Raw genomic sequence first — 13,980 nt, 5'->3', positions numbered from 1 at the left:
CCTGGATGAATGGGAAGAACGTTTCCATGCGCTTTGCTGTGCCCGGCATTTAGCGTGAACCAACAAACCATAGTACAGACTGCTACTTTTCCATGTTACCATGCTTCAAGAAAGGTATAAATACGAAGAAAATCGAATACCCAGTGATACCATCTGTCATTCGTCCAGTGGCCTATGGACAAGTATTGCCTCTTGCCGATCCCCCGGCTACCATTCCGACCGAAAGTGACACAGAGAATGAAAGTGAAGGTGAACCTGCTCCACATACCAGTGACATTGATCGTTCATTTGAGCCGAAAACCAACTATCCTGAACCACACCGAGTCACACAAGCGGAGCTTCATGACCTGATTCGAGATTTGGAACTGCCAAAGAATAAAACTACACTCTTAGCATCTTGGTTACAGAAGTGGAATCTTCTGGAAGATAATGTTAGGGTATCAACTCTAGCGATCGTCAAAAAGATCTTACAAAATATTTCTGCTCCACCGATGACTTAGAATGTTGCAAAAGCGGTCCCGGGTTCGATTCCCGGTGGAGTCACTCGGTCGAAAAACTGTAACACGCTTTTTCAGGCCGGCTACCCTGAATGAGGTTTTCCTAATTCACACCAGGCAAATGCCGGGATGGTACCTAACTTTTAAGTCCCAGGCCGCTTCCTTCCTTCCCCAATCCTTTCTTCCTTCCCTCTACCCGGATTGTGTGCTCGTCGAGGGACATCATCTATCAAATCGTGAAGGGCTAATTGGCCTTACATGCCGAAAGCCCAGAAATCTAGTATTTTCTAATTTCTAGTATTTCTAGTATTTTCTATAATCTAATCCTCAATCCTAGTATTTTCAATGATGTTCCAGGTTGAATGCAGAAGCTGAAGATTCCGTACAAAGTAGAAGATTGGAGACTCTGTATAGACGCCTCCAAAACAAGCCTTAAGGCTGTATTCCTATACAACACAGGAGATATCAGCATCAATCCCTGTTGCTTATATACCCCTAGATAAAGAAAGTTATCCCATGTTGAAACGCTTTCTGGATCTTATAATATGTCTTGAACACAATCGGTTAATTTGTGGTGATTTTAAAGTGATCGTAGTTTTGCTTGGTCTACACGGTGGCTGCAAAGTACAGTTGTTACAAATGCGAGTGAGATAGTCGTGCAAAAAATGTCCATTACATTCAAAAAGAATGGCCGCGGCGAACAGCTTTGTTGCCAGCTGAAAGAAACATTTCAAATGTACCTCTCGTGAACTCAAAAAGCGTTATGCTACCACAATTGCACGTCAAACTTGGACTCATGAAGGCATTTGTCAATGTCATGAACAGGAATGAACGTGCCTGGGCATACTTGGGCGAAAAGTTTCCACGTCTAAGTATAGAAAAGATTAAGCAGGAAGTCGTTGTTGGTCCGCAAATACGCAAGCTAATTGGGCGCCCAAAAATTGGGATTAGAGAAGCTAATTAGCCCATAAATATCCCATAATTCTGACGTTTGAAATTTTTCGATAGGACCATTGTAACCATAGGGGGGGTTCTAGCTTGATGTCAAGCTAGACTCGTCCAATTTTGACTCCGATTTCCCGCTAAACGTTAGGAGCCCCAACATTGGGGTTAGAGTAACTAATTAGCCCATAATTCGGGCGATTGAATTTTTCCAATGGGACCATTTTTACCATATGAGGGAGTTCTAGCTTAATGTGAAGCTAGACTCGCCCATTTTTACTCCGATTTGCCGCTAAACTTTAGGAGCCCAAACATTGGGATTAGAGCAACTAATTAGCCCATAAGTAGCCCATTATTTTGAGATATGTTGCGGTCGTTTTAGCGTTGGTGGTTGGTTTAACTTGACACATGCAGCAAGACGAAGTGTTTGAATCTATTCTCAGTGCTGATGAGCTTCATGCGTGACATTGTTTCCTCAATGTTTGTACCAGATTCTTGGCAACCACCGAGCAGAAAAGTATGAAGAATTAGTACAAGAATTGCTATCTGCCTACGAGAAACTTGGGTGCAATATATTACTCAAAATGCACTTCCTCGATTCCCACCTTGATGTCTTTCCAATGAATTGTGGATCTTTCAGTAACGAGCAAGGAGAGCGATTTCACCAGGACATTTCTGCAATGGAACAACATTATGAAGGAAAGTAGTCAGTTTCAATGTTAGCGGATTTCTGCTGGATGATTCCAAGAGATGCTGCAGATGTTCCTCACGAGAAAGAAGCAAAGAGACGGCGTGTTTAAAACAGATACTTTAGGTAACTTTTATCAATACAGGTCTTGTCCCGTAGCGCTATACGCATCATGTTAAGGGTGCTATTACACCGATAGTGTGCCAGGAGGACATTATATTTTTTATATTCATATTCAACGTCCAAACATTTATAAGAGACAGCTATTTATATTTCCGTAATTGTGTTAATGTTTGTTACTTTTACCTTTACAATTGCACTATCATAGCGTTATATGCAAAATGTACATTGTGTAATTAGTACTAAATCTAAATTCGAAACACGTATTTATCGTATTTTTCGTGTTCAGCGAACAAAAAATTATAAGGGACGGATATTTCTATTTACGTAGTCATTTCAGTTTGGTGACTTTTACCTTTATAATTTCGTTATAATACCGTTATATGCAAAAGGTAAATTATGCGATTATCACTAAATCTGAGCTAGGAGCATATTATCATTGTTGTTTTATTGTTCAGCGTCCAAGAAATTATTGATTGATTGAGTTGATTTTAACGTCCCGTTCAGCAGCGAGGCTATATGAGACGTGGACCTACTGATTAACGTGGAATCCGAACCACATGAGCTCCCGCCGGGAATCGAACCCGGGTCTCCCGCGCCAAAGACCCGTATGCTAACCGCTTAGCCACGGAGGAGCTCTCCAAGAAATTATAAAGAATAACTATATTTTATTTCCGTAATCATTTCAATGTTTTGTGACTTTTACCTTTACTCTTTCATTATTATAGCGTTACATGTAGCATGTAAATTGTTTAATTATAAGTAAATCTTAGCCTGGAGCACATTTTTATTGTCAGTTTCGTTTTCAGCGCCCTAAAATCAATAAAGGATGATCATTTACATTACTGTAAAAAATTCACTGTTGCACATTTACTTATGCAAAGATACACTATTAAGTAGCAGACTGTATCTATTGTTCGTAGATTAAAAAAAAAGTTATATACATACAGTTCTAACGTTGACACATACTGATTTTTATAACAATAAGAAGAAAAAGAGAAACGATGAACCAAGAAGAGAGGCGGTAAACTTTTGATACTGAGTGTAATGAATACAAAAGCTTTGTGTCAGTGAGTGATTAATCTTAAAACCGAATATCTGTCTAACAAAAATTGAATAAGATTGGAAACTTAGCTGCTGTGCTGTAAACAAAAACAGAAACATCAACTAGTGTTGTAGAATACAAATATCTTGAGCACACACAGATGAATTATTATTCCAGAGTCTTTTTTGTCATACATCAAATTTAGAAATGAACCTAAATGTTATAGTGTTAATAGAAACAACCTTTTCTGAGTAGAATTATAACTTTGTTGTAATCTACGAACTACAGATTAAAATATGAGTAAGTTTGTCGTTGCCTGATAAAATGCAATATGCACATGTACGCAAAAATTTCACTCACAAAGATACAATGTAGGCAATAAGCTTATTAAGTATGTCTCTCAAAAGAAATAATCAACTTCCTGCTGGTAGTTGTAGTAAAGGAACCTACCTCTGGATTCCAGAATGTACACTGGAAAAAGAATTGCTAAAACTGCCAATTCGAAAAAGAATTACTAAATCTGCTAAATCTGGTAATCTAATACCATTCGAAAATATGAATCGTATTACTGATTTTTTAAAAAATATTATATTAACATAAAATTTAAGAAAACACGCAGATTAACTTACAAGGGAGTACTTGAAGTGGTACGCGGGGATCGGCATGTGTTATATATCGTTAGAAAGGTCACACAGAGTACACCTCACATGTGAAATACATAGCTTTAATGGGGTCTATAGGAGGCTTGCTGACCATTTGAAAGTACGAACAAGGCACGCTCCGAAACACCAGACAACATGGACAAAATAGGAAGCTTTGTGTAATTGTTTTGTGACTTGGAATATATAAGTTTAAAAGCTAGCTAATTACAAGTCTGTCATCAAATGATTATAAATCAAAATAGCGGATCGAATATGAAGGGAACAGGTTACAAGAAAAAAAAGCTATGGATCTGAAATTCGGTACAGATATAGAGATATTCGACGTCGCTATGTATGAATGGGATACCAAAAGTGTAAAATTCGAAATGGTGGATCCAAGATGGCGGAAAAATGCAAAACATTGCTATGGAACTGAAAACGCGTAGGTAGAGGTTTTCGTGGTCACTGAGTACAAATTCAGATCCATGTATTTTTTATTTATTTCCGCCATGTTGGATCCGCCATTTTGATTTGTACTCATTTGATATCAGATTTGTATTCAGCTAGCTTTTAAACCTATATATACCACATCCCAAAACAACTAAATCTTAGCTTTCTATTTTGTTCACGTTTTCTGGTGTTTCGGACGTTGCGTTGTTCGAATGTTCAAATGGTCGCAACGCCCTCTAAAGGTCCCATTCAAGCTATATATTTTACGTGTGAGGTGTACTCGGAGTGACCTTTCCAACGATATATAACACATGCAGATCACCGCGTACCACTTCAAGTATTTCTCTTGTTAGATACATGAGTTCCTTCTCATGCCTAATACCATCATACGATTCTACCTAACCCGGTTGTCGCTCCGTTTTGAAGAGCCACTAGTGTACTCGCTCTTACGCTAAGAAGACGTTAGAAGACCTTAAGAGTTATCAACGATTAATGTAAGATAGTTTCGGTGAGCTCATGGGTCTGACGCGATGACCGAAAACCACCTATAATGCATCAAGATGCAAGTATGTATTTAGATGTATTTAAAAAATAAAAATAGAATTATGATGTCAAAAGAGCTAATCGTTCACTCAGAATTGTTTGTTCTCAAACACCAGGCACTGACGTCATCAGAATAATATTTTATTGGTAGTAACTCCCACGTCAAAGAAGTACACACACACATTGATATTATACAGGGTGTTTCAAAACAACATAGACAACGTTTGAGAGGTGATTCCTGACACTAAGATAAGACGAAAAGTATAGACCAACCCGGATGCAGAAATGCTTCCTTTTGGAGTTATAGGCTGCCGAAAATATGAAAAAAGGAACTTTAAAGGTCCAAAGAATTTAAGTAGTATTTCCATCAGGGTACCACCAAGCATATATTTATCCTGCCGACGGCCAGACGACATCCCCATTTATGTAGAACAGATGTTATCTAAGACGGTGCAATTACACAAAATGTGGTTTCAGAGTCATGTTAGAAGTCGATTGTTGAGCTCTGCAAAATCTGGCGGGGACGAAGCCTATTTTGGTGTAGGCATTTGTATAGGAGTGTCATTAACTAACATCCTTCAACTTCCGTGGTATCAACTACATAGAAAATTATCGTAAAGAAACCTTTCTTAATTTGAAATATTTATTAAACATTGCTTCACGAACCAAGTTTCTTGTATGATAAAAGTAATATCTCATAATATTTTAATAGTTACTAACTTATTCTCAGTTAGCAAATAATCTAGAATAAGTGTTTAAGAAAAGTAATTTTTGTCTAAATATTAAATCTAAGACAAGCTAAATAATGAAAACTTTATTAAATGTGAGTAAAAAATTCAATTTCAGCAACAAACAGTAAGAAGAATTTTAAACATGCAATGTGGTATTTTATGCAATAAAATAAGGACTTTTTTCTCATACATAATTATCAAAATGTTTTCTTTGTCTTTCTAGTAACATTTAAAATTAATATTTTTTATGTGTACCGATCTCATGCATTTTTACATGGTGCCCATTAGCGAGCAATTTCGCACGGTCCTCTTTGTCAGATTAATCATTCTGCAGGTGTCGTGCATTTTCACACGATCAACCTATCAATCACGTAATACATTAAGTCAAAGACGTTTCCACTCCAGAGTTTTCGGAAATTGATATACTACAAGTCGACTTTCAAGGTATTCTGCGGCTAAGTTGGTCAAGAGCTGTATTTTAGGATATTAATATAATGAAGACTACAGGGGAAATGACTTTACAGCAGAATAATGTAGCCTGAAAGATGTAGTTTGCATGGACTAAGTCACATGGTAAGAAGACAGTTAGTCACTAAAATGTCTAATGCTAAAGATTTCGCCCGCAGGCCAAAAAGTAGGTAAGTAAGTGGAAAACTGGTCAATCGTGTAAAGTCAAAAACAACTGACTTACCTCTTCTTTCCCCTCTAGTCGTCAACAATTAAGTCATTCTCAACAATAAAGAATAACATAAGCAGTTTGTTAATCAAATCGAAGCCTATTGTTTAAGAAATAAGAAGACGAATTAAATAAAGTTTCAATTTGTGATTGTTCTTTTCCTATTCTTCCATAACAATATATATATATATATATATATATATATATATATATATATATATATATATATATATATATATATATATATATATATATATATTGAGGGAACATTTTCAAGTTGCTGCAAGTATTTTTCCCAATTGTATACCATAGATGCAGATATAGGAAGCACACTTAATAAGACATTTGATATATCAGTCTTGTATGCATTGCTGCCAGTTAAAACAGAGTGAACATACAAGCAACTGTTTAGTTTTCTTAAAAAGTGGTCAGGCCAGAACGAAACTCGAATGCTAAAAGGGGATTTTGAGCTTCCTGCAATCAATGAATTGTGTGCATTGTTTCCTAATTCAAAGTCTTCCGGTTGCCATTACTATTTCAATGAGAGCATCTGACGGAAGGTTCAGAGTATAGGTCTCATTGAAGATTACCTCCACAATGAAAGTATGCGCCATATGTTCGTATCTGCAGTGCATTAGCATTAATCAGGGGTAAAAATGGATCTGAAAAAGTAGGGGGACGCATGACGTCACGCCGTGTCCCTTGCTTATCTTTGCCCATTACATATTTCTTAGTAAGTGGGAGGATGCCATAAATATTCTACGGAAGCGGGAGGACGACATCCCTCGCATTATCCCTGGTATTAATACAATCGTGCAGGATCAACGAAGGTTGGCTCATCGTCATGGGGGACTGTCCATCTGGCCAGAAATCGAAGAATTCAACGATTATTTCATTGAACAATGGATGAACAAGCCAAACATTTTAAAAGAAATATGGAATTGCAATGGTCAAAGGCACAGAACAAACAAACACAATATAAGTTATAGGGTTGGCACAATATAAGTTAAACCGGAGCATATCTAAAAGTGCATCACTTATCTTGAAACTTGTGAGTGTACTAAAAGCAGATATGATGCCTAATTTTCATGCTTATGCAAGACATGGCTTAGATTGCAATCTTGAGAAGCGTAGAAAACTAACATCAATCAGTCTTGACAAACGATTGCAATTAGTCCTGGAGAAGTTAGCAAATAACAGAAACCTTAAAAAATGCTTGAGAAGCCTGAGCTATCTCCAAAAGCTGGAATAATGAGCCATGAATTGTACAAAATGGATTGATGATGTACAGAAATATTGAAGTTCCACCTTAACGAAGTGCTGTTTGCTCGGAAAATAACACACAACATCAGTTCCGTATTCCAAGGCGTTTTTTTTTTTAAAAAAAAAAACCGCCTTGGAATATGTAACTAATATTGTGTGTTTCTCAAGTCACAACGTTTTTATGTGCTCTCGGCGGGCACATTTTTCTTCGACTTTTGACCTTCCTGGCTGAATTGTTTGATATGCTGCTTATTCTATTCTTAATTTATTTTGTTTTATGATTGTTCTATTCCTAATTATTTTAGTTTTTGATTATTCTTTTTCTGTTTTTATTTACTTTCAATTGCTATTCTTTTCTTTTACATATATTTCAATTTGCGATAGTTTTAGTTATTATCTTTCTCTTATTTATTTCAATTTCCCTTTGTGTATGTTATTATTTTTGTCTCCTTCATTATTATAGCTTTTGTTTAGTCATTTTTGTTCTTAGTTATTTTAATTTGCGGTTATTTTCTTTATTGTTCTTTTTGTGAAAGTGAAACATTTTCGAGGCTTTCCTTGTCTAGCATTAATTGCAATTGTTCATACTTGTGCAGGTTCTTTTTCAGTTCTTACTTAGTTCAAATTTGATTTGTGTCCTCTCTCCCCTATAGTGAAAGCGGTTTCAGGATAAGTCACGTGATTGACTGGCGGACCGTGTGAAAATAAACGACACTTGCAGAATGATTAATCCGATAAACAGCACCGTGTGAAATTGCTCGATAATGGGCACCGTGCAAAAATTCACGACACCTGTGTAGCTACTATCATCACAGTCAAGATGCCATTTCAAAATCAGAGGAAGATCTTTCGAAAAAGAGTAAGATACAAGTTTGATTTCTTCTTTGTGTTCCTAATCTATCACTACCACATTCGATTTCGTTTATCCGTAGTCTGATTAGACCACTCACAATCTCTTGTGATAGTCGAATTTGTAAGTTATGAACAAGTGATACTCACACATTAGTTTTACATTTTCATAATGGTGTGCAGATACGGAATGTCAGTTCAATTAGTTCACATACTTACTCATGATTTACTCATAAATTACTACAAGTTAATTAAAGAGATGTAAATAGGGAGAGAACTGACAAACTCACATGCAACTAATTTTGTGGAAGATTCTTCAATGAATAAATAAAACTCAACAATTTCACATGATAAAATAGTGACCAGATTGATCAGACGTTAAAATATGGAAAGGTGGAGGGATTCAACTATTAAGATAGGAAATGAGCACTATCCTTAATTATACTTCGTTCTTGATAATGCTGTAGTTGTTTTAATTTATGAAATGACTCTCTAAATTTTCAGCGTAACTTCCTGGCTTCTAAGCGTTGGAAAGAAGCTAATGTTGACGATTGGTTTTTATATTCCGTCAAATCTGCTAGAGCTATGAATAAATTGTTGTTACTCAGTTCGATAATAATATTTGGCTCCTTCATGAGCTGCTTCTGCGGTGATGAACTCTCAGATTCCAAGTCTCGGATGGCCTGGAGACGGCTCTAGCCTCCAATAGTATTGCTTATTCACCCCACTTCCACCAATGTTAACTATCATAATGTACCTAAGCGTTTTAGTATAGCAACAACATAATCCACTTCGAGTGCTCCAACAGTTTTGATAAGAGAGGACAATAACGTTTTAGATCATTCATCCGGAAGACTCGTGTAATACAAAATAATGTGGCGTGGTGGTTGAAGGAACACTAGTATATTGCTTATTAGCTATTTTTACAAATGATGCGTGTGATGACTTTACAAATACATGGCTGGCATGTTCAGTTGAGTTAAGATGTTCTTTGAAGTTGACTTGATAAATCAAATAAGATTGGAAAAGACTTTAAAACAATTCGATTTGAAAAGTAATTTGAATAGCCCGATGAATATATAGTAGTAATAATTTTATAGTAATTTCGTAGTATTGCACAACACTGCACAATATATACATTCCCATTTTCGAGCAGAAAGGATTGTTTGAAATCATTTAAAAAGGAAGTTTATATTTTCTTGCTTATGTTGCGAATCGGTATCTAAAGCATACCATTTTACTTTTAATAAACTCAACTTCCAATCTGTCTTTGAAATGCGAAATACTACCATTAAATTCAGCAAATGCGACTTATCATGTTTTCGTTTCAAGACTCTACGCCAACACTTACGGACTCCCATTACTTATTAGTCATCTCCTGAACACTAAGAAGGGACCGCACTTGTATCATCAATATACGTCACCATCCAGAACAAGAATCATGAGTCCTCTGTGGACTTATAAACTAATGTTAATCATCGTAATGGGCGTAAGGCGTTTAAGTAGAGCAAAAGTATGATTATTTGTACTCATAAATTCAGTTATTCTAACTGTAAAATTTTCGACAAGCTCCAGATACGACGGAGCATTAATGGAACGGTGAAATGGAAACGTGACGCCGAATTAAATCACAAACCCGAGCAGGAAATCCAACAAAATCGATCTAATGTAGAATTAAATCAGCACGTGTTGTTGAACACTGGCCACAGAACTTCGAATGGTATCGAGAAGTGACGCTAGTATATCTGTAATCCGTCAACGATGTTTCTTCTACTAGAAGTTCATGCAAGAGCTGCAGAACATAAGCCGTTCATCACAATCTCAGACGCAAAATGTCGATTATATTGATGCGAAGCACATTGCTAGTGAACACTAGAGCAATAAAAGAATACTGTGTGGAATAACAACTCAAGCTACATATTATTGTGATACGTTGGAGGTGAGTAGATATGCCAGTCTGTAACCAAATCGTTTGACAAAGTGAACGAACTACAGGGTCGCCTGAAACCTATTGAACCCCATTGCACCTCTTGGAAAGAATTGGTGTTTCTGTTGTGATCAAGACCACCCCACTTATAAAATACTATCGTACTGTTTGGCTTTTGCAAGAAGAATGAAACGAAATACCTATCGACATTCACCGCAATCTGGTCTTGCGGTAAACAATTTCTTCGTAAACTGTAAAGACTGCAACAGTGGTGGATAGAGGATCTAGAATGTACTGACCAACACCATCTTAACAAACAGGGTGAATTAGTGTGCTGTTATCCCAATGAATAAAGTTTACACGTAACTGTACACGTATACTGTAAATAACACATATAATTATCCTCGTAAATCACACAGGAAAGCGGCCATCGGGTCCATGCATTAACACGACTCTGGTATTGATACTATAACACCTCCTATGTTAGTTGCGTTAATAATGATAGTATAATATATGATTACTACTTAAGAAAGATTTTCACAAAATTCTTCTCACCATGAAAATCAATAATTCAGCTAAAGAGAAACATTTTAGCATTTTAGTTTAATAAATCTATCAGATTCCATATTCGTTTCCATATCTTTTAAATATTTCTAACGAGTAATTATGAATATCTACCTACCAGGTGAAGCTGCAATGCCCCATACACATTCAACGTTTAGTGGATAGCTGTGCGGGTAATTTGGCGAAGCAAAGGATCCATGCTCTGATGTATAATTTCCTCCACAAACTGAAAAAGAGTTCGCACAGATAAAGAATACGCTCAACAGTAAACAGCTTCTATATATAAAAAAGATACAAAGCTAAGTCATAAAACTGTAATAGTTCCACAAATCAAACATCAGACATGTGTATATATCGTGCTCGACACATGCTCAAACTGGCCAAAAAGTGGTGAGACAAGCGAACTGTTTAACACGGAGGTCACTACTCGGTCAGTAGTTCAGTCAGGTTTTATTTGTAGTGATGATGAGTGCTCATAATCGTGTGATACGTTAACTGTTATTGTATGATTTCGAACTCGAGTATAACGCTGCGGCAGTAATCAAAATATTTGCCATGTAAAAGGGAAAGACGACCACAGCAACTCGCTTTTTCTAGAAATTTTATGCAGGTTGTAAAAATGTCTAAGATCAGCCAAGATCCGGCTGCCTCGAGGTAAAAGATTCCGAGGTAATACGACATGTCATTTAGGAAAATCCATCCAACGATTGTCAAACCCAATCGGCATATCCCAGTGCACTGTAGGACGTCACATTCACGAACTCGACAAAACCATCATCAGTTACCACATAAATTGACTCCAACTCAAGCCCAGAGGGAAGTGTATGTGTGTTGTCAGTTGCTGCAAAATTTGCGTAATGTATGTTTCCTGAAACAGATTGTCACATGCGGCAAATGTGGGTGTTTTTTTCTTAAAGTGTGCAAAAATAGTGGTTGAGCAAGGACCAAATTCCAGAGCCGATTATTTAATAGAGCCATTTCGAGGATAAAGTCACATTATGTGTGTGAGGGAACTACAAGGGAAGATTAATTTACTTCGAATTCGTTCCTAAAGGTTGCACGATCAATGTCAACCTTTATTCCGAACAGCTGGAGTACACGTATGCTGACCTACGACAAAAGTATCCTGCTTTGGTCAACCGTTGGCGGGTCCTGATACAGCACGATAACGTGAAACCGAACTCGGTTGGGAAAAAATTAGGAAAATGATGGCTTCGAACTGTTCCTAAACACGCAATATAGTCCTGACTTTGCCTTCGGATTATTATTTGTTTCGATCCATGGCGCATTTCCTGAAATCATGATGCTTCAACTAGCTGGAGATAAAAGTAACTGATATTTTTTGCCTCTAAGGACAAAAAGTGTTATTTGCGTGGAATTGAGGAACTGGCAAGAAGGTGATTCCAGACAGTAAAATACGAGAGGCTTTACTTACAACGTTAACCTGTTTTTATTGAACTGTAATAAACACAGGAATGTTTTGCACTAAAATATTGCTTGATTTATGACTAACCTAGTACAAGGTGAATTGTATTGTATATGAGTCTGCACTCACAGCGCTTTGGAAAGCTTCCGTGCCGCTAAAACATGTAATATATAACAACGTACGTCAGATGATCAGGTAGTAAGAACTGGAAATAGGATATCACTATTTTAAAAAAAATGACCCTGTGATCTCTTCAAAAACTGTGCCTGTATATTATCATTGATAATTTTACGAGCAATGTATCTTTTGTTTCTAGTTTTGTTCTTATTATTAACGAAGAAGTGAAGGAAATATACACATTATTCCAGATAAAATAATCTAAAATCAGGCCCGTATCAAGGGAGATCTAGGTTGCCCGGTCCAACTAAATATTTGCTGCTCTCCTAAACTTTTCACGCTAGGCTTGCAAACGAACTATAATATGGTTGGATCGGGACCCATAACCTCACGCGACCCTCTCCCCCTACATTTTTGGACTGGCTACCGGTCTGTCTAAAATGTACCGAGAAATGAATATTTTCATTTTATTAATGATAAAACAACATACGTACTTAGTTTGTCTCAAATATCCAAAATTCAAACATATAAAGATAAGCCACATTTTAGCATAAAATCGAAGCTTTCAGCAAGAGTAATATTGGATAATTATTTACGATGATCTATCATTTCTTTCAATTTTTACTTTTCCATTGTAGAAACATGTAACGTAAACTTAAAAGTAAAGCTCAGCGGATTGATTGTAATCTGGGGCGGCGATTAGGGAAAATAGGGGGTAGTTGCCCCCACTTTTTTGAACTAGTCCGCTAACATATATTATTTCATTTGGAATTATAAAGTTTTTGTATATAATACTGGTTCATAAATAAAAAAATAGTGCCATATAATATTTGCCGATGAGGGAGTACGTATTGGTTATTTGTCTTCCCGTGGAGTGAAGAAAGTTACAAGAATTGCGCTTATGTTTTCTTAGTTCAAAGCAATTAATATTGCAATTGCGTATTCCTTTCAATGTCGTAGCAAATGCTTGAAATATTTACTGTCTTTTATTTTCTAAGAGCAATAAAATACATTTAATGGCATGCGTGGAATTAAAAATATAAGTGATTCATTAATCCCCAGTTTCAATACAAAATCTACGAAACAAGCCTCATTATTTATTACTATGATAAATATTATCTTTTTTGTTTATTTGTTTTGTAAATTTGTTATTAAATAATCTAACCACACAATTTTCCAGACAGAATTTTTGGATGTTCATGAGCAAGGAATCAAATCTCTTCGTACATCTTCGTTGTTTAAGAGCAAAATGGGCTAATGTGTTGCCCTTGCGTTGCTCTTGTCAATTTACTTAATGAAATATGAATACGATATATGGTATTTTAACTAAAAAGGATAGTATCTTATTAGATATACATTCTTTCGTCGAAGAAAATGGTAGAAACAACCAAGAAAACCGACATTGATATACACGTATTCAGATCATATCTTGCTTCCCCACTTTTAACGTAAAATTGCCGCCACTGATTGTAATGTTTGTAACATACATATTTTCGTTTTT

At 36.3% G+C, this 13,980-nt stretch overlaps 1 protein-coding gene across 1 annotated transcript in view; it reads right to left on the bottom strand.

The window, feature by feature from the left end:
• LOC145683884 (cubilin-like) overlaps nucleotides 1-13,980 on the bottom strand; it is a 1,291,374-nt gene that overhangs the window by 592,703 nt on the left and 684,691 nt on the right. Inside the window, exon 36 of the mRNA XM_081755522.1 lies at nucleotides 11,055-11,162. Within this exon, the coding sequence (XP_081611648.1) occupies nucleotides 11,055-11,162 (108 nt within the window). The remainder of the gene's footprint in view (nucleotides 1-11,054; nucleotides 11,163-13,980) is intronic.

Source organism: Thermobia domestica, chromosome 4 (assembly GCF_964235325.1).
Source record: "Thermobia domestica chromosome 4, izTheDome1.hap1.1, whole genome shotgun sequence".
In the NCBI taxonomy this organism is placed as follows: domain Eukaryota; kingdom Metazoa; phylum Arthropoda; class Insecta; order Zygentoma; family Lepismatidae; genus Thermobia; species Thermobia domestica.
The sequence above is the reverse complement of the archived record's forward strand: the minus strand, read 5'-3'. Positions and strand labels throughout refer to the sequence as shown.